This window comes from Engystomops pustulosus, chromosome 2 (genome assembly GCF_040894005.1).
Source record: "Engystomops pustulosus chromosome 2, aEngPut4.maternal, whole genome shotgun sequence".
NCBI classification, from domain to species: Eukaryota; Metazoa; Chordata; class Amphibia; order Anura; family Leptodactylidae; genus Engystomops; species Engystomops pustulosus.
The window spans coordinates 11851152-11872971 of NC_092412.1; the positions used below are offsets into that span (position 1 = coordinate 11851152).

Here is a 21820-nt window from a genome sequence, read left to right on the forward strand (position 1 = left end):
GAGTCAGTCACGGATGCAGAACCCCAAGTATGCATGGTCACAATCGGTGGTCACACAGTGGAAGCCTTGCTAGACTCAGGGAGTCTGGTCACCCTGGTGCGGGGAACTTTGGTTGATCCTGGACTATACAGTGGGCGGAGAGTGGGAGTGTTGTGTATACATGGGGACACTCGCGAATATCCCACTGCTGTCATCAACCTACATACCCCTTGTGGTACTGTTACCCATGAAGTGGGGGTGGTGGGGACCCTTTTTCATGAGGCTATTATCGGCAGAGACTTACCGGTGTTTTGGGACCTCTGGAGACAAAGACCCACCTCAGGTGCTGTTGCAGATATTGGACATCAGGTATGTCCGGCCTTGGCCCCTGAACCCTTTGAGGCCGATGTACACACACCAGCAGTAGGGGTGACCCCATGTGATGAATTCTCTCCCCTAGAGGTCCTAGCTGGTGAGGTCGAGGGCCACGAGGAGGTGGCCGACGTGCTGGACCTTGAGATTTCCCGTGAAAATTTTGGGGCTGCACAGCTACAGGACCCTACCTTGGTTAAAGCACGGGAGAATGTTAAGGTGATAAATGGGGTACTCCAAATACCAGGGGCTGATAAAATATACCCCCGAATGGTGATTATTGGGGAACTGTTGTACAGGATCGACCAGATATGGGGTGAGGAGGTTGAGCAACTTGTAGTACCCCAATCTCACCGTAGGCTGGTGCTAGAGTTGGCACACAAACATGTGCTGGGAGGGCACTTAGGTGCTGAGAAGACCCGAGAGAGGATCCTGCAGCGATTTTTCTGGCCCGGGGTGTGGGAGGAGGTAAACCGGTATTGTAGCTCCTGCCCTGAGTGTCAACTTACTGCCCCGGTCTCCCACTTCAGGAGTCCTTTGGTCCCGCTACCAATCATAGAAGTGCCCTTTGAACGGATTGCAATGGATCTGGTTGGCCCCATAGTTAAATCCTCCAGGGGGCACCAATACATCCTAGTTATCCTGGACTACGCTACGCGGTATCCCGAGGCGATTCCATTAAGGAACACCTCCTCCAAAAATATTGCGAGGGAGCTGTTCCAGGTGTTCTCACGCACAGGCCTCCCCAAGGAAATCTTGACTGACCAGGGTACCCCATTCATGTCTAGGGTAATGAAGGAGATGTGTAAATTACTACAGGTAAAACAGCTCCGCACCTCTGTGTATCATCCTCAGACAGATGGCCTGGTCGAGAGGTTTAATAAGACCTTGAAGGGGATGCTTAAGAGGGTGGTCAGCAAAGATGGGAAGGACTGGGATTGTTTGTTGCCCTATTTGATGTTTGCCATACGGGAAGTTCCCCAGTCCTCCACGGGTTTCTCACCCTTTGAGCTATTATATGGCCGTTCCCCACGTGGGCTTTTGGATATAGCCAAGGAGACCTGGGAACAGGAGAGGACCCCCCACCGTAGTGTGATAGAACACGTCTCCCTTATGCAGGACCGCATAGCGGCGGTAATGCCCCTTGTAAAGGAGCACATGACAAGGGCACAAGAGGCCCAGTCTAGGGTCTACAATAGGTCAGCCAGACTCAGGACCTTTAACCCAGGCGACAGAGTGCTAGTTCTGGTGCCCACCGTGGAGAGCAAGTTCTTGGCAAAATGGCAAGGACCATATGAGGTCATGGAGAGAGTGGGGAAGGTAACCTACAAGGTATCTCAGCCGGGGAGGAGGAAACCCGAATAGATATACCACGTGAACCTCCTAAAGCCATGGAGGGAAAGAGAGTCCCTGGTGGCCATGGGAGTAGAGAAGGCGTCTGTCTCCAAGAAGGGGACACCGGAGGTAGGTGTACCCGATGCCAAGGTGCCTGAAGTACGGATCTCGGAGTCCCTCTCCAGGGCCCAGATTCAGGAAGCGAAGGAGTTTGTGCTCCGAAATATGGATGTGTTCTCTAAGTTACCGGGACGTACTTCAGTCATCAAGCATGACATCATAACCGAACCCCACATCCGGGTACACCAAAAACCCTACCGGGTCCCTGAAGCGCGCCGGCTTGCCATATCCGAAGAAGTCAGGCAGATGTTAGACCTGGGGGTTATCGAGGAATCTAAAAGTGACTGGTCGAGTCCTATTGTGTTGATTCCCAAACCTGATGGTTCCCTACGATTCTGCAATGATTTTAGGAAGTTGAACGAGGTGTCCAAATTTGATTCCTATCCCATGCCCAGGGTTGACGAGTTGATAGAACGACTTGGACAGGCTAGGTTCTTCTCCACCCTTGACCTGACGAAAGGGTATTGGCAGGTACCCCTGACTGACAGGGCTAAAGAGAAGACCGCTTTTGTTACCCCTGATGGGCTTTTTCAGTACGTGGTACTCCCCTTTGGGCTACATGGGGCTCCCGCCACATTCCAGAGGTTAATGGATCTCGTGCTAAAACCTCACCGGAGTTATGCCTCGGCCTACTTGGATGACATCATAGTCTATAGTAACGACTGGGAGAGTCATCTAGCCAAGGTACAAGCAGTGGTAGACTCCCTGAGGGCGGCAGGGCTGACAGCGAACCCCCAAAAGTGTGCACTGGGTCTGGAAGAGGCCCGTTACCTGGGGTACCGTATTGGGCGAGGGGTCATCAAACCCCAAGTAAATAAAGTGGAGGCGATCCAGCAGTGGCCACGGCCTTTGAGCAAGAAGCAAGTGAGGGCTTTCCTGGGCATAGTGGGCTATTATCGCCGATTTATCCCCGATTTTGCGACAATAGCGGCACCCCTGACTGACCTGACCAAAGGTAGCAGGGCGGTGATGGTAAAGTGGAGTGAAGAGGCTGAGGGGGCGTTTCAGCGACTTAAGACGGTTTTGTGTGAGGGACCGGTACTGATCACCCCTAACTTCACCAAGACCTTTATTGTGCAGACTGACGCTTCTGATGTGGGTTTAGGGGCTGTCCTGTCTCAAGTAGTGGAGGGTGAGGAACATCCTGTGACATTCCTGAGCCGCAAGCTCACACCTCCTGAGAAGAACTATAGTATAGTTGAGAGGGAGTGCTTGGCGATAAAATGGGCTCTGGAATCCCTGAGGTATTATTTGGTAGGGCGGCAGTTTACACTAGTGACTGATCACTCTCCCCTAACCTGGATGAGTCAGGCCAAAGAGAGGAACGCCAGGGTCACAAGGTGGTTCCTAATGCTCCAGAATTTTAAATTCACGGTGGAACATCGAGCAGGAAAGCTGCATGGGAATGCCGATGCCCTATCCCGTACCCACTGTCTGATGGCCAAAAGTGTTCGTCCCCACAGGGTCAAACAGAGGGGGAGGGTATGTGAGACACTGAAGGGGTTAACTGTGGATGGGCGGTATGTTTCCCCTACGTTTTGCTTCTATGCAAGGCCTTAGTGCTGAGGTGGGTTTGTCCAGCACCTTGGACACAGGTGATGGGTGCAGACTAATGAGCCTGCATAAAATTGAGTGGGTTGTCTCTCTGTGGAAGGAGGCTGAGAGGACACAGCCCTGACCTCCGTGCCTGGAGCAGCCACGTGATCTTCGTATAGTGTGAGTTAGTGGACTATTTGTATAGTTAGCACCCTGACGGGTAGGTTTTTTTGTTTGTTTATTCAAGTACCTGAATGTAAAGGCTGGTTTATTTTTGCTGCAATAAACGCAGGCGAGACCTGTTTGGACTGTACCTTGGTGTCACTGTCTTGAACTGCATCACAGCACCCCGCTACCACGGTCTCTACCGGGCCAAATCTCCCACACTATGTATTTAAAAAATAACACATATTAGACAGATGCATAACACACGATGCATAATGATTAAACACCTCACATCCTACACCTGTACTCCCCCCCCCCCCCCGACTGTCCCCCTAGAGGAGATGGCGAGAGATATGGAGATTTAATGCATTTTCCTCCCACTGTGAAGTGTACATCGAGAGTCTTCCCCCAACCCTGGCGTCATTGCTTCTTACTTTGAGGGATCGTTGTTTGAAGAGAACAGGAAACCGCGTCCTTTGCCTCCCTTGGGGAAGCTCTAACGGCCCTGTTTGCCTTTCCCAAGAATGGTATCTTCCTGGTCTTTTGGGCCACAAAAAAGTTCTTTTTGATGTTAGTTTTGTTTTCAGGGAAGCCCATCTTTTAGTTAGCTGCCTTTTCAAGTATGGCATAAAGATCTGTTCCAAAAACAAACTCACCAGAAAATGGAACTCCACACAGCTTGGTCTTGGAACAAATGTCTCCTCCCCACTGCTTTAGCCAAAGGACTCTACTAGAGGCATTTGGCTGAAAATCTGTTGAATTCTGCTGGAAAGGCGGCTACCAATTTAACGAGAGGAATATTTTCCAAGATCACTTCTCTGGGGGTATGTTCCTCAACGTGGTTCTCAATTTCTGGCTACGGAAGGTTCTGGCAATGAAAGTGGCCGCAAGATTTGTTTTAAAGATTTAACACAGATGCATCCCAGTAGTGCTTCCCACATCTGAACTTCGACCTTAGGACATGTGTCCCAAATCTTGGAATTTTGAGGTTCAAACAATAAAAGCTTCCTGAAATGTTTAGCAACAGATATTCTCTTTTCAGGATCCCGCGTCGGGTCCTGGTGCATGGAGAGGGCTCACAGGCTGAGCCCTTGCCATAGCCGGTAAGTCTTTGCTGCATATTGCTAGCACAGATCTCGGGTGTTTTCCCACAATCACCGCCGGCAATCCATCTTGCCAAGGATCGCTGACCACGGTTCTGCAAGGATGAAACAGACTTTTGATAATAAATCCACGGTCCAGCCAGGTTACAAACATGATGATTTCCTTATTAACCAGTTAAGGACAAAGCCTTATACAGCATAAATGACCAGTAAAAATTTTAACAATTCTATGTGCTGTTTTAGGTAAAAATTACTCAGAAGTTGCCATATACCTCTTATATTAAAGGGGTTATCCGGGTTTAAATTTTTTTTTATGTCCGGGCTGGGGAAGGCTAGTTAAACATAATAAACATGTACTTACCCCCTTCGATCCGTGCCCCTGTTTGTTTACAGGGGCACGGAAGCCGCGCACAGGGAGCTTCCGGTCTGCGATGTGGACGGCTCCTCCCATGCGTCCCTATCTCTCAGCGTTGTAAGCGCTGAGAGATGGTGCGCATGGGGGCTTCTGGCCGGCCGGAAGCTCCCTGTGCGCCGGTGTAATGAAACCGGCGCACAGAGAAGACGGGCCGTGGTGCGGGACATCGGCAGCACCGGAGGAGGTAAGTACATGTTTATTATGTTTAACTAGCCCTCCCCAGCCCGGACATAAAAAAAAATTTAAACCCGGATAACCCCTTTAATATTATTTTTAGTTTAACACATAGGGCTGTATTTTGGTAGTAAGTGTTCATTTAAATTGCATTTTTTTTGCGTTGGCCATTTTTCATACTTTAAAAAAATAAATAAATAAATTTATGATTTTATGCACACAGTATTCAAACATAGTATGGGATTCTGGCTAAAGTAACCTACCGTAATCTTATATTTTGCCATTTCTCCCATGCATGAGGATACCCAATATATGTGTGTGAATTGCCGTATGGACATGCGCCACGGCCTGGCACAAAAGCTGGCAATTTGGACTTTTTTGTCCTATACATCCTTTAAGTAAATTTTGAGGTACATACAGCGTTTTGGACAGCCTTGACTGCAGGAGGATTGCGATCTCCCCATAAATAATTTCACCTCTAAAAGTAGACCCCCCTTGGGGATTGGCGATATTGCCAACAATCCCACCCCCAGGTCCGCCCGGCCTATATATCTACAATAGGGAACGGTTATAGCAGGTACCACTAACATTTACATATCATAACTGCATCCGTCAACCCTAGCGCCCAGTGTCTGTCAGCTGGATACGTGCGACACTTATTATGCGCATGCGCGAACACTCTATACAGAGGAATCTGCCGCATCTCCCAGATACTGGGACATGCGCAGTAGATTAGCCGGCACACTGGTACTCGCACGATGTCTCTGAACATCGCGAGACCAGGTGTCCCATACGCAGATGACAGACCGACACGCCGGTTCCTGTCGGGGTGGCAGCTTTATAGGGCTGTGGCTCCAAGGTTAGGTTGCACAGGGATTAATAGCCATCTGTCTCATCAGGGAATAATAGGGTCAGTACTGTACGATATCCGTATCTGTCCTTCTTCCCTCTCGACAGTTGTACCCACACCTTGTGCATACTCTATAACCTGCACTGTTCCTCCGTGACTTCCTTTGGACCACTGATTGGATTACCTACACCAACTCCAACCTGCATAGACAACAAAACATCGACACCAAGACGGAAAGGTCTGGACGATGGTGCCCCGCTTTTTGGTACTAGCACTACTCCTGGTGAGTCCATACCGTTCAGAGATCAGTCCTACTTGTGTAAACAATTACCAAAGTCACTGATTTACTCCTCACGGTTAGAAAGGACACCAGAAATTTAGACATATGATTTTTTAGGCAGTCATTTTGTTTAGGAGTAACCATTTTTATTCAATTTTTTAGCAATGCTACATTAAAAGTTATATTTTATTCACCACTTAGACTCTCCCTTATACATAATGGTGATATCACGCAACTACATTTGACTATACTTATAATACTCTAAATAGTTCAGGAAGTGGGTAATATTGACGTAATTTCAAATTTCTGCGATTTCTCTGCTATTACACAATATGTGTGTGTGAATTGCTGTACGGGCACATGCCACGGCCTGGCACAAAAGAAGGCAATTTTGTGGTCAAAATCTCTTTGTAGATCTGCTTTTTATGAGTAGTTACTCAAAGTATTCCTCTAGGGGTATGAGATAGTTTTAAGGGAAAAAAAAAAAAAAAAGTCATGTTCAAGCAGATAAAGGTAATTGCATTATTCAGTTAATAAGAGAAACTTTACACCGTCCCCATCCCCCTATACTTTTTCCCTTTGGCAAAATAAAGAGAAATTCTGGGAAAAAAGGAAAAGCACATTTGGCTATTCAAAATTAATTACTAATAATTCAGAACAGTGTGGTACTTCTGAAAGCAAGACATACCTTTTCTGGGGGTAACTGTTTGTCTGTTGCTCGAACGGGACTGGTAAAATGCCTTTCTGTTAATCTTTTGACATTTTCAGACTGAGGGCTTTGCCTGCTGTCATGAGATTCGAATATGAGGCCTTCAATGATTTTCTTTCCTAAAACCAATTAGTGGTTCTTTTCTGTGGTGTTTTTTTCTCCATTTTTGTCTTGTGAGGCATACTGTTTGCTTAGTTTTTTCTTTTTACTACAGAACATTACAGTAAGGACTACTTTATTGTACTAAATTTATGTTTATGGATGAATGACTAATAAAAGGACATATTGAAATCAAGATATGCATCTTTGCTGCTTTTTTGTACCATAGCAACACGCTATTCACCCCCCCCCCCCCCCCCACTCACCAAATCCAAACCCCATGTACTTAGTCACACTAGCTGGCTTTTGCCCGTCTGCCGCTGCCCCTCTTTCCCGCACCGATACAGATTCTGCAGAATGGAGGGTGCTCAATAAACACACATCTTTGCGGTCTCTGCATTTGACTGCCTACAACTCATCACAAGCATACGCACAGGACTCCCCCTTTTTCAAGGCTTTCCCCACTAACCGTTGTGAAAAAAACTGTTCTGTTTTTGCGCATGAGTCCACACACTCCAGTGTTTGCAGCATACAAATGTCTGAAAAGGGCCACACTTGTATAAAAGTTATCACAGTACAAGTGGCACCTTTTATGTAGCAGAGGCTGCATTATCTCCCGGAAGATCCCGCTGCTAGTGGAGAGATCAGTAGAGCACCTAGGAGGATTAATAGTCCAATCACGTCCTTCATAAATAATAGGCAGTTGTATAACCTGACTCGCTTTCACAAAGCTTGTACAGCTTTATTCCGTATTGTGCCGTATGGAAGGGAGATATTGGCAGAAGCGGATTCTTCCATGAAAACTCAGGAGGGACTGGTCCACACCCACATTCTGCTCTGGGGTATACTTTTCAATAAAACTCTTGATTTAGAAAATTTATAAAGGAGCCTTAGCTTGAACAACCGGTCACGGTTTGGATCACTGCTTGGAGGAGCTTTTGAATTATCATTGAAGTGCAGGAACCGCATTATGCGTTCGTAACGTGACCTAGACATAACTGCGAAATACACTAGTATGACCTAATTGTGGGCTTTTTTACAATATATTTGGGATTCGTCCCAAAAATCTTTTATTGCATGGACAGATGATGGGTTATGTCATATACTGGGTGGCGTATAAATTAGTTTGGTGGACGACATCATTAATCAGAGTGTCACTTATGAATAAGAGGAAGTCCATTTAAACTAAACTGGAATCGCCCACTGTTATGCCAGGGTTGATAGCAAAGGCATGAACTCGGGGTTCAAAAGATGGAGCCGTTGCCCATGGGAGAGTGCGTGTCTCAATTATAGTGACACATTGTGCTGCAGTGCTACTACCGGTAGGTCTTGCAACCTCATGATCTGCTGCGTCAACTTCACCAGGGACACAAATATATATATTTTTTTTTAATACTAAAAAAAATATTTATATTAGTATAGAAACGTAAAAAAAAAAATTTAAATAAAAAATAACGGTTAATTACCCATGGTAATAGGCAACGGTAAAAATGACCGCACCAATGGACCCGTAGGTCCTACCTGCCTATTCTAAGAAATCTATTACACAGGTATATGGGGGGAAAAAAACATATATTTTTTATTTATTTTTTTTAAAGGTAGAGAACTCTGTATATAAAGGGTTAAATAACAGGTATAACTGGGTATATAAAGGGTTAATGAGTAGGGGGATGTAAGTTTTAGTAGCAACTTATGCCATATTACAGAGATCTGAAAAATACAAAATTTTTGGTGACCAATTCAGTTTGGGAGTGCCCTATAAAGGCTTTTGTACTATATACCTAGCATTTGAAAGGTTTGTTAACCCTTTAATTATTTTTCCGGAAGCAAACAAAAATGGATTGGAAATGTAGAAATTTTAATTTTTGATTACAATTATTCTCATTTAGCCCTAAAACAGATACATTCAGAAGGAATTTGTGGTAAATATACATCCCAAAATTTTTGCCCTGCTTCTTCCGAGTACGGCAATACCAGACATGTGGATGTTACCGCACAGCAGATGTCCAGAACAGAGTTCGTACTATTGGGGTTTTTTTGCAGGCCTATTTGGCTGCAAATGTTTTGTGGTGCCACCGTGTACTTGAAGAGCCCCTGAAGTAACAGTACATTAGAAAAGTCATATGAATAAAGTGTGAAATAGAAGGTAGATTACGCTCACCCGGCCAGGTTCGTCCTGGGGAGACTTCCAGCAAGGCAGCTCGGATCCCACGTGACCAGCGTGTGAAACGGCAAACAATCCAAAGAAATGATCCAGCGCGTGAGTTAGGAAGAAATACTCCGGACATTTTATTTGGCTTCCATAAAAAAATATTGACATCACATAAACCCTAGCACTGCATCCATGTAGTGGACTACTATATCCAGCCTACGCATTTCAAGCGCATACACACGCTCTTTGTCAAGGCTCACACATATCTGAGAGGGAGCCACTTTATACTACAAAAGGAAGGGACGTAAGGGGGAGGAGGATGGAAAGTCCGCCTCCGTCCATGACGTAAAACACGTTTGGGAAAACCTCTCTCAGGTATGTTATATAGTATAATAAAAACACATTTATTTTGTTCTACTAAAAAATATAATACATAAACATTTAAGATCAACATGTTGAATAAAATATTTTACATAATATGTAGTCTTGAAGACAGAAAAAGGTTCAATGCGGGCAGACACATAAAAAGGAGTACATAATATATGATTACAAAATTATTTTTGTGTCCAGCTGAGGGGAAAAGAAGCATTATTAGCAAGTACTATTATACGTCAGCCGAGTTTGGGAAGTAATTATGTCTCCGCTTTAGAGAGGACTACAAGAAATAGTGGGAAATCTATAATATGAAAAATACGAACCCGTAGTAGATAAATATGGGTGGTAAAACGGAACGTCCGTAAATAGAGATTTCATATACCCACTAAACGCAGTAAGCAGTCTGAACTGTGTGTATCCAACTTGAAAGGAAACAGCCCCGCAAAACATAGCAGTCTGTTCAGACTACTATCGCTGTACATGTGCAGTTGCTGGGGGCCGATGAACAAAAAGGGGAAGACCAGACTATTAAAGAACATAGCTCAAGAAGAAAACAACCCCACGGTAGGTAACTTTAGGGATTGTACTAACAGTGGAACATAAATTCTTGCTTATAATTCATTCCCATGGGGAATCTGGTCTCCAATTGGAGTATCCAGAAAGCTTCCTTATCAAAGAGCTGTTTACTCCAATCTCCTCCCCTGATGTTATAATTAATTCAATCAATGGCATAGGCTCTGAATCCCATAGGGTTTCCCCCCATGTTGTTCATTAAAATGTCTTGAGGCTCCAGAGATAGTTTTTTTGGTATGGGTGACACTATTTGATTCCACTTGTTTTATATCTCCTAGATGTTCTAATATTCTTTTCTTGAATTTGCGGGTAGTTGCGCCTACATATTTGAGATTACATCATTGAATGCACTCTATGCAAACAACATAATCGCTATTGCAATTCAAATAAGATTTAATGTCAAAAATTTGGGAGTTAGTTGTATTTGAAAATAGTTTTTTTACTTCAATTATTCTAAATGTTTTACACCTTTGTGCCCCACAGTGGTAAAATCCCTTGTGTGTGAGCCATGTGTTTTTATTTTTGTTATTAGATCTGAAACTGGATGAAATCACATTGCAGATGGTAACTGCTTTTTTGGAGACTGCGTTACAGCCATTTTTTAATATTTGTGCTAGTTTCTCATCCTGATAAAGAATAGGTAAAGGTTTTAAAATCAGATGTTTGATGTCTGCAAATTGATTACTGTATGGCAATATAAGGTATGGATTAGTGTTATGTTGAAATTTATTCTTTATTTTTTCCATAAGTAACTGACTCCTCGGTTTTTTATCGACAATACTGCTGGCTCGATTGAGGATATCATGAGTGTATCCCCTTTTGTGCACGCTCTCTTTGATGTTTCTAGTTTCCTTTTTATAATCTTGTTCTAGGCTGCAATTCCTTTTTGTTCTTATCTCTCCTATTGGTATTGATTTAATAGTGTGTCTGGGATGTAGGCTACGAGCGTGCAGGATAATATTTCCTGAAACTTTTTTTCTAAAAGTGGTAGTTTTGATGAAACCTTCATATGTATTTAAATTCAAGTCCAGAAATGTCATGTGATCACTGCTGGTGGAGAATGTAAAAGTGAGATTGCATTCGTTATTATTTATGTATTCCACAAATTTTTGTACAGTAGATACATCGGCGTGCCAAATAAACAGCAGATCGTCAATGTACCTGCCGTACCAGAGGATTGCATCAGCGAAGGGATTATTGCCACAGTACAGAGAATGTTCTTCCCACCATGCCATTGTGAGGTTAGCAATGGATGGTGAAAATTTGGCCCCCCATCGATACTCCTCTGATCTGGAGATAAAATACCTCATCAAAAAGGAGAAAGTTATGTGTCATTAGGAACCACAGTGTCTCATTTATGAAATATTTTAGGTCCTCACTGTATGCGCTGTATTTATTTAAATAGTGATTCAAGGCCATCATGGCTATTTGATGGGGTATGGAGGTGTATATTGAAACTGCATCGCAGCTAACCCAAGTGTATTCGTCAGACCATGCCATATCTTGGAGGATTCTTAGGACATCTCCAGTGTCTTTTAGATATCCTGGCGTTCTCACAACTAGGGGTTGAAGAAATGAATCTAACCATTCACACAGGTGTTGATTCAATGAACCAATACCTAAAATTATGGGGCACATAGGTGGCAGATATTCCCCCTTATGAACTTTCGGCTGACGTATAGTAGTACTTGCTAATAATGCTTCTTTTTCCCTCAGCTGGACACAAAAATAATTTTGTAATCATATATTATGTACTCCTTTTTATGTGTCTGCCCGCATTGAACCTTTTTCTGTCTTCAAGACTACATATTATGTAAAATATTTTATTCAAACATGTTGATCTTAAATGTTTGTGTATTATTTTTTAGTAGAACAAAATAAATGTGTTTTTATTATACTATATAACATACCTGAGAGAGGTTTTCCCAAACGTGTTTTACGTCATGGACGGAGGCGGACTTTCCGTCCTCCTCCCCCTTACGTCCCTTCCTTTTGTAGTATAAAGTGGCTCCCTCTCAGATATGTGTGAGCCTTGACAAAGAGCGTGTGTATGCGCTTGAAATGCGTAGGCTGGATATAGTAGTCCACTACATGGATGCAGTGCTAGGGTTTATGTGATGTCAATATTTTTTATGGAAGCCAAATAAAAAGTACAATAGAAAACCTCCAAACATGTCACCATTTAGGAAACTAGACCCCTCAAAGAATTTATCTGGGGTTGTGGTGAGCACTTTAACCCACATGCTGGCCAAAATGTAATGCAAAGTAAATGGTGCAGAGTAAATGTGTTTGTCTTAACAATGTCATTTTAGTGCCCAATATATTGTGCCCAACCCATGCCACTTTAGACAAACACCCCAAAAATCATTCTGAGGTTTGTCCCGAGTATGGCAATACCAAACATGTGCCAGTAATTGACAGGCTGGGCACACAGCAGGGCTGAGAAGGGAAGGAGTGAAATTTTGCTTTTGGAGCACTCTTTTACTAGAGTGGTGTTGGGGTGCCCCTGAGGTACCAGTACAATAGAAACCCCCGAGTAGTGACCCTGTTGTAGGAAAGAGCACCACTCAAAGACTTGATCTAGGGTTGTATGAGCATTTTAACCTCTGAGATGCTGGCCCAAATGTAATACAAAGTGAATGGAGCAGTGTAAAAAGTGCATTGTTTTCTCAAATGTGTCATTGTAGTGACACATGAAATCAGCCCAACTCATGCCACTGTGGATAAACACCCCAAAAATCATTCAGCAGGAAATTACGGGTATGGTAATACCCCATGTGTGGCAATAGGCTACAAGATGGAGACACGGCAGGGCTCGGAAGAGAATGGCATTTGGAGAACAAACATTTTAAAACATTTTGGTATCATAAAATATGTAGATGTAGATGCCCTTGGGGTCAGTTCTTGTGTTTCTACTGTACTGATCCCTATTTGAAAACTACATCCCTCCATGAATAAATCTAGGGGCGTAGTGAACATTTTAACCCCACAGGTGGACCCTAAAGATGATGCATAATAGATAGTGCATAGTACAAATTATCCATGATGTCATCTTGTACCCAGCTCCTGCCACGGGAGACAAACACATCAAAATTCATGATGGTATGGCAATACCCCATATGTGGCAATCTACAGGCTGGGCACACGGCAGAGCTCAGCAGGGAAAGTGAGGCATGCAGCATAATGTACTCATCCGCAGAACAACAGCAACGCCTGCTCCTCCCCACTACTCCTAACAGATCGCACTTAAAAGTGCAGTTGTGGGGATAGGGAAAACTGAAGTGTCCAACCGAATGGTCACCCTGTCTCACATCAGGGTAATGTCCCAAATGCAAGTAGTCACTGCGTTCAGCATCTGACATATCGGACGTGGAATGCTAAGGGGTTAAGCTTGAAGCATTGTTTGTTTTTATGTCTTGCTTGGTTTCAGAGCAATCTTGAGAGCGGGCTCTTTGTTCAATAGCGATATACATGGCAGTAACATGAATGGTATGATAGTTTTAGGCATAGAACAAGTTGCCCGCCCGAATAGAGGCGGTGATTGGAAAAAGGCGCTTCAATTCAGAGAAGCTTTCTGGATCCTAAGTTTGGACACTCATCATCCAAAAGGACTTAACCATAAACAGGATTTGCTCTATTTTTATTAAATCACATGTAGCTTATCTGGTTTACTCCCCCCTTCCCCCTTTGATTCTACACCTATGGTTCTCACATTAGGTAGTGGCAAAATACACCTTTTAAAGGCAATGTTCTTAACACGCTGGAAACTCGCAATGTGCCATAGAGTCAGTTCATTATTTATATGTCTAGGCGAGGTCCTGCAGGTTAGTTATGACTAAGGACTAAGATGTTATAGTCCGAAACACGTTACCACTGCTACTTTTTTGTCTCGTGTTTTTTTATTTTTTGTGTCCCTGTGTTGCATTTACTATATGTCAATTTTTTAACATGAAGATTACATTTTGGATGATATCTTAACAGCTCTATGTACACATCTTTTGAAGCTGGATGCCCGCCACTCTGCAATTTGTCTTTCTTGTTACAAGTATACAGCCCACTGGATATCTGGACCAGCGTCTTTCGGGGGAATCCCATGAACCTGACCATACGGTTTTTGGAAACTACACAGCCTCCTATGATGAGCCGTTACCCTTATTTTTTGCCTTTTTCTTTTTATATTGACTCTTTGTTCAATTGCTCCTCTGAAAAATACCACTACATTTGAAAACTAAATTTTGAATGGATCCATGTTCCAAAATGCCCAATCTATTAAAAAAAAAAAACAATTAAAAAACAGTCATTTTCAGCAGTGCAGCCCCATAAAGGAAAATTGCGCCCAACTATCCAAAACGCCACTTTTACACCATTGTACATTGCATCAACAATGGAATAAAACGTGAACAAAAGGCCGCTCAGTCCTCAAAATGGTAGCAATGAAAATGTCAGCTCATCTCTCAAAAAATGAAACCTCACACAGCTCCATACACCAAAGTCTGGATTTTTTTTCCAGCTTCCAAGTACACAGCCTGGAATAATAAAGTCACTGAGAAGCAAATTTTGTTACACAGAAAACAAGCCCTCACACAGCTCTGTACACAGAAAAAACGAAAAAGGTTTAGATTTTTGAAGGTTGGAAGCAAAAGCTGAATAATAAAAAGCTGCGACGTGAGGGGTTTAAAACCGTCATCTCTTCTTCACAAGGTTGGATGATGTTTAGCAGCATTCTCCCCCTTTTCATTCAAGTGCTGCCATTTCTAATCCTTGTAGAGCAGGTGGTGACAATTGTCTGCTCTGCCCTGATATCAGCAGAGGACTACTACCCCCAACATGTCACAGCCACAGGACAGGGAGCTCTCAGGACCACCTCCGCTCACTTACCCCCTCACACTGATCTCCCCACTCACAACATGCCAGTCACGTGAACTGGTCTGCTTGTTGTCACTGAAAGGCGGGGCCTCACCTCACGCTGCCTTTCCCGCTCATAACATACCAGTCATGTGACCTGCTTAGCATGCTCTCTGAAGGGGCGGGGCCTCAACACACTGATCTTCCCGCTCATAAATACCAGTCATGTGACCTGCTCAGTGTGGCGTGACTGAAGCGGCGGGGTCTCTCCTCAGACTGATCTTCCCGTTCATAGCATGACAGTCATGTGACCGGCTCAGTATGACGTCTCTGAAAGGGCGGGGGCCTCTCACACAGCTCTAGTGGTCATGTGACTCAAACACACGTGACCCGGACGGGCGGTTCCTACCGGGGTCGATGGGAAATGTAGTCTGTGCTGTGGTGACATAGTGCACAGAGGCGGCGGCGGCTCTTCCATTGAGGTATATGGAGTCACCTATAGCCGTGCAGGGGGAGTGTCCTGTGCACAGAGGAGGCGGCGCCAGCCATTGTGTCAGACACATCTGTCATCACATCCCAGTGAGAGGCCAGAAGGCAGGAGATGGACGATACAATAAGCTTTATTGATAGAAACACGAAGACAATAAGATATAAATACAATTAGAATTGGTGGTGGTGAGTCCTGACAGGTAAGTACTGCTACCCCTCCCCAGTATTGTATATTACAGATGCATCTGCCCTCTACCTACTTTCTATGTATCCTTTGGCTACTTACCAGAGTGTTTCTCCATCTAGTCTTTGTTATCCTCTGGCTACTTACCTGAATGTTTCTCCATCTGGTCCTCCTTATCCTTTGACTACTTACCTGAGTGTTTCTTCATCTAGTCTTTGTTATCCTCTGGCTACTTACTTGAATGTTTCTCCATCTGGTCCTTCTTATCCTTTGGCTACTTACCTGAGTGTTTCACCATCTTGTCCTTCTTATCCTTTGACTACTTACCTGAGTTTTTCCCATGTGGTCCTTCTTATCCTTTAGTTACTTATCTTGTCCTTTTTTCTCTTTGGCTACTTGCATGAATGCTTCTGCAGCTAGTCCTTCTTATCATTTGGCTACTTACCTGAGAGTTTCTCCATCTAGTCCTCGTTATCCTCTGGCTACTTACCTGAATATCTCTCAATCTAGCAACTTCTTATCCTTTGACTACTTACCTGAGTGTTTCTCCATCTTGTCCTTTTTTCTCTTTGGCTACTTTCATGAGTATTTCTTCATCTTGTCCTTCTTATCCTTTGGCTACTTACCTGAGTGTTTCTCTATCTGGTCCTTCTTATCCTTCTGGCTACTTACCTGAGTGTTTCTCCATCTAGTCCTCGTTATCCTCTGGCTACTTACCTGAATATCTCTCAATCTAGCAACTTCTTATCCTTTGACTACTTACCTGAGTGTTTCTCTATCTGGTCCTTCTTATCCTTCTGGCTACTTACCTGAGTGTTTCTTCATCCCGGTGGGTATCGGACTGTCCCCTCCCCTGTCCGTTTAGTGACAATGATGTCATGTTTACCTCACATATTGTACCTTGTGTATTTTCTATGTTTCCTTATCACTAGGCCTCTGTGTAACCCTTCATGCATTTCTGAGGCAACTGCTGTTTACTGCAATATTGGGCAGAGGTCCCGGGACTCGTCTTCCAGCCGTCCGGGTGCTTCTATGCATTTGTGTCCATTCCTGCATTTTTCTTCTTCCTCATCTCTTTTGTGACATTTTCTTTTCAGGTCTGTTCTGTCTCTTCCATCTTCAGTTTCCATTGTTCCCTTTTCTTTTATGTGTTCTCTTTTCGGTCTTCTTTGTCTTTTGGTTTCTTTTCTGATCTGTCTGTAGCCATCGTATATATCCCCTGCAGCCTGTCAATAAATATGTTCGGCAGCTTTGCCTAACCCAGACAGAGGACAGCATACCTAAAGTTTTGGTGTCCACTCTTCTGGAGTTACAAGTTCCCGAACCACCTGCCTGTTAGGCCTCCACACAAGACATGGATGCAAATGAATAATTAATAATAATTCCTTTATTTATATAGCACACACTGATTACACTTTTGGGCAGACGGGATTTGAACCCCCCAATCTCTACCATACCATAGAGATACAGCGCCTTTATCCACTAGACCAGTGATGGCAAACCTTTTAGAGGCCGAGTGCCCAAACTACAACATAGACCCGCTTATTTATCGCACAGTGCCAACACAGAAATTTAATTTGTGATTTATACTCCCTTCTCTGTCACAGTTCTCATTGATACCAGCCCCCGAGGACACCAATAAAGCAGAAAATAGTCCCAGGTAGAGCTGTCACTTTAATATAGCTCTGTGCACAGCAAGTCCTGGGCTGTCTGGGACTGCAGGAAGATACCTGGAGTCATCTCTGGTGATGGCCTGAGTGCCCACAGAAAGGGCTCCGAGTGCCACCTCTGGCACCAGTGCCATAGGTTAGCCATCACTGCACTAGACTATAGTGTTCCTGGTTGTCATGGAGAGGATTTTATCTAAAGAACTTCACTAGAGCGTCCATAGAGTTACACTGTTACACATACTCGATGTGCTGGTATCTAGAGATCTATCACTACATTTTCAAACCATATAATGACTACAGCTAAAGTTAATTAATAAAAATATATAAAACAAAATAAATGTATACATTTTATATAAACATTACCAGGATAACCTTTACAATACATATAATAAACTATCATAACAAACTAAAGCTCCGCCCCCAGATGTTTGCATTGCCTTTCTAAACGCAATGTAAACTCCCCATGAGACTACACCCCAAACATTACATTTAAATGATACAATATTTTGAAGAAAAGAAAAAAGTATTAAATATCGTGATACTCTTAAGTTACTTCTCAAGATATCGTATCGCAATCAAAATTTTGGTATTGGTACAACATCTTTAGGCATCAAAGCTCTACAATCCATGAAGTAAAAATTGATAATTTTAACCAGTGCTCAACTCTTATTATAAAATTTCACTGTAAGAAGTAGTGCAAAAATTGATCCTTCTCATCACAATAAAGTAGTTGGAGATAGAAGGTCTCTTGGTTCAGATGGGATCACTACCTTGACTGGAAGATCTCCAATTTCAGACTATCACCCCGGAAACCCTCCACTCCACAAAAAACTCTCCATTCCCATGCTGCATGTCTGAATGGAATCCTACTGGGAATCATGGAGACTCAATGCTGCAGATCGATATTTGAAGATAGAAGGTCTATGGGGTCAGATGGGAGCACTACCTTGACTGGAAGAGCTCCAATTTCAGATCCATTATTTAAATGAAGTTGTATATTCACAATACTCAGAGACAAAGCTTTAAGATGTCCATCACAATCTTCAGTTCCTTTGTTACCCCTTCTATAACAGTTATAACCTGTTAACGGATTCCTACGAAATCATGTGAAAATGAGCAGATTACTTATGTTTTGCCCAAGAAGTGGTTTGTGAGCTTTTGTAAGGAATTGGATTTTTATTGGAAGTTCACATTTCCAATTCTATCTGCCCCTTTCTCCGTACTTGTAGCTCACAGAACCACAAATTGATAGTGATGAAATTATCTTTAACACGATACCTTAACAATTGTTCTAGCCGCTGTAGAGCCTAATTGACATCCTCCTCCAGCACCTGAGATTTCACATAAAATAGGAAACTCTTTCATGCCATAGCTAAGGTGACAGGTTCCTTTTTAATGGATTGTGAACATGAGGAGTTATAGTTTTAGTTTACATTACCAAAAAAGGGAGGTGTCATAAGAGTCCTTTATGGATGTCAATAACTGAACAAAACAGAGAAAAAAATTTTGAACAGTGAATAATAAATCTCAATATTTTTTTTCTAGTCCTTTTTATTTGAAAGACTACGATCCTCTCCATCAATGTCCCACCTGTAATGGAAGACCTAGAGCAGATGGCGGCCAGGATCCTGGAGCTCACCCTGGAGATGATCTCCTTGATAACCGGAGAGGTGAGAGTCTCCCAGGACACGGCTCTTATCTCTAGGAATAACAGCGGGAAATGACTGGAGAGGTGAAGGATTCTTAGGATCTATGTAGTGATCAGTGTCTCCCCATACACAGGATTACACAGTAGTGAAGAAGTCGTCTGGTGAGTGTGTGACCCCCCGTGTGTCAGGAGGATGGACCCAGAGCCCCATCACCGAGCCTCCACCTCATTCACTGATACATGAGCAGAAGATCCTAGAACTTACCTCCAGGATCACTGAGCTGCTGAGCGGAGAGGTGAGCACTGCCGGGAATGCTGGGACATTGTACAATAACACAAGGGAGGGGTCTGGGTGATGACTGTGTCATTGTGGGTGTCAGGTTCCTATAAGGTGTCAGGACGTCACTGTCTATTTCTCCATGGAGGAGTGGGAGTATATAGAAGGACACAAGGACCAGTACAAGGACATCATGATGGAGGACCACCAGCCCCTCACATCACCAGGTAAGAGGAGACCTTCCTGATTATAGAGGACAGAGCAGGTGTGAGGTCACCTCCTCCATCATCTCATCATCACATATAGACAATGTATCAGTCACTGTGTATATTTCCTATAGATGGATCCAGTCAGAGAAATCCACCAGAGAGATGTCCCAGTCCTGGAGATTCCCGAGATATTACACAGGAACCAGAGAGATGTCCCAGTCCTGGAGATTCCCGAGATATCAAAGAGGAACCAGAGAGATGTCCCAGTCCTGGAGATTCCCGAGATATTACACAGGAACCAGAGAGATGTCCCAGTCCTGGAGATTCCCGGGATATTACACAGGAACCAGAGAGACGTCCCAGTCCTGGAGATTCCCGAGATATTACACAGGAACCAGAGAGATGTCCCAGTCCTGACGATTCCCGAGATATTACACAGGAACCGGAGGAGAATGTCCCACTGGATCATCTGGTAGATGGAGCTGATATATATGCATCCTCTTTCTGGATACATTTCCTTGTTTTCTCATGTCCCTCATGTTGGATCTTTCCAGGAAAATTGTGGTGGAAGGAGGAGCGGAGAGGAAATCCCCTCATCAGTGACAGAGGAGGGTAAGAGCCTTTCATGTATCTTGTGGGTTATTCTTCCCTTATACATTGCAGGGAGAGGTCACATCCAGGGAAGGAGATGGAGATGACATAGACACCTGCTCTGTTTCTGGTTTTCCCCTTTCAGTCAGTACCACAGATGAAATCCAAGCACACCAATTGAGTATGTTGCCAAGTGCTACTTTTATTGCAGCCCAAAACATGTGACATTTTAACTTTCTCTAAGTCTTTGTCAAACACACTGTGCTGCAGGTATAAGAGGAGGGAGCGTAGCAGGAGGGGGCACTTCTCTGCTGTTTGAGAACGGCTATAACGTTTTATATACTTTGATATACAGAGCTGTGTAAGGTGTCCTTTTATGTGACACGCACTGATGTTTTCCTTGATACCGTGGCTTGAAAGGAACCTGTCATCAAGAATAGACACGCTAAACTTTACTCAACCCAGGTGTCCCAGTTTCAATCTTTCTCCTCCACTAATAAAATCTTTCCCCAAACTAGTTCTCCCTTTGTCTGTGTTAACCCCACCCACTGCTGAGTGGCACCGCCCACCACTTGCTACAGCCCATCAAGAGATGTGTGAAACATTGACAAGATCTGCCTTTTCCCCAGACAGAGCTGACTTCTAAATATTCCATGCAGTGAGAGGGACAGCATTCTGGTAAGGACAGGAAGACAGGAAATGGACTGGGAGAGAACTTCCTTTCTGCTCAGGTTGAGATTTGATGAGACACTGAGCTGTCAATCAAAAGAAGGCGGGGTTCACTGGCAGCTTGGGAGGACACTTGACTTTTCTCTTCAGGGGTTGACTCCTGTCTACATATTCAAATATCAGAAAAACCGCTGTAATGTAGGTAAAGTGCCTCAGTGGCAGATAATTTTAGGTGATATGAAGAAGACTTTAAACCATTTATCAGCAGGTATTTCTTGAGTAAGGGGTAAAATTCCTGTGAAAAGCAGGGATTCAGATCACGACGGCTCAGTACATTATCTGGTATAGGCTGTAATTTTTAGTTGGTGACCGGTTCTTATGCTGATTTTAAAAATGTCCTTTGTTATCATTCTGAATCCTTTCAGTAGTTTATAAAACTTTATTTAACATTTTCTGGCTCCCTGCCAGCAGCGTGTGGCAAATCCCAAGGGAGGGACAGCTGCAGCCGTGTGTCTCATGTATTCTCCCTCCCCTCCACACTCATGAAGCTCCCTCACCCACCTACCTTCCTACCACTTACCTTCCAGTGGAGGTTGAAGAGAAGAACACTTTTCAATCTGTCGCTAGTTTCCTGTCTGTCAATATCCACCCGTTCTATTACCGTACTATAAAAATAACAGGATAGGGGTTAAATCTTTGATTAAAAGTCCAACTTCTGCAATCCCGGAATAGGCAGAACAATTCCCCTTGATCTGTCCTTTCAAACCAGGTATTTCTGGGACCGGATGTCCAGGATCATTGTGTGCCAATGTCTATAGGAGTTTTCATTAGTAAATATTACAGTATCTGTAACGTTTTTACAATCCATGGAACAGTGTTTAGTTGGTACTTGCACTGAAGAAACTAAGAGGCTTCCTGGCACTGATTAAAATTACATCTTCAAAGCACATGGCTGCTGACGTGTTCCGGACAGAAGATTGACTACACTTGCTTAGGTGCAA

The 21820-nt window shown here is 43.7% G+C and overlaps 1 protein-coding gene across 2 annotated transcripts in view; it reads left to right on the forward strand.

Annotated features, from left to right (window-relative positions):
- Positions 1-15318: 15318 nt before the first annotated feature.
- The window catches only part of LOC140119804 (uncharacterized), a 340011-nt gene continuing 333509 nt past the window's right edge, over positions 15319-21820 (forward strand). Inside the window, exons 1-6 of one of the 2 annotated variants that reach the window (XM_072139200.1) lie at positions 15319-15771; positions 18971-19095; positions 19208-19369; positions 19454-19577; positions 19691-20031; positions 20114-20171. In XM_072139200.1, the coding sequence (XP_071995301.1) occupies positions 19021-19095; positions 19208-19369; positions 19454-19577; positions 19691-20031; positions 20114-20171 (760 nt within the window). In that variant the 5' untranslated portion in view covers positions 15319-15771; positions 18971-19020. Of the gene's footprint in view, positions 15772-18970; positions 19096-19207; positions 19370-19453; positions 19578-19690; positions 20172-21820 lie in introns of those variants that run through there. The other variant, XM_072139203.1, reaches the window with a different exon arrangement.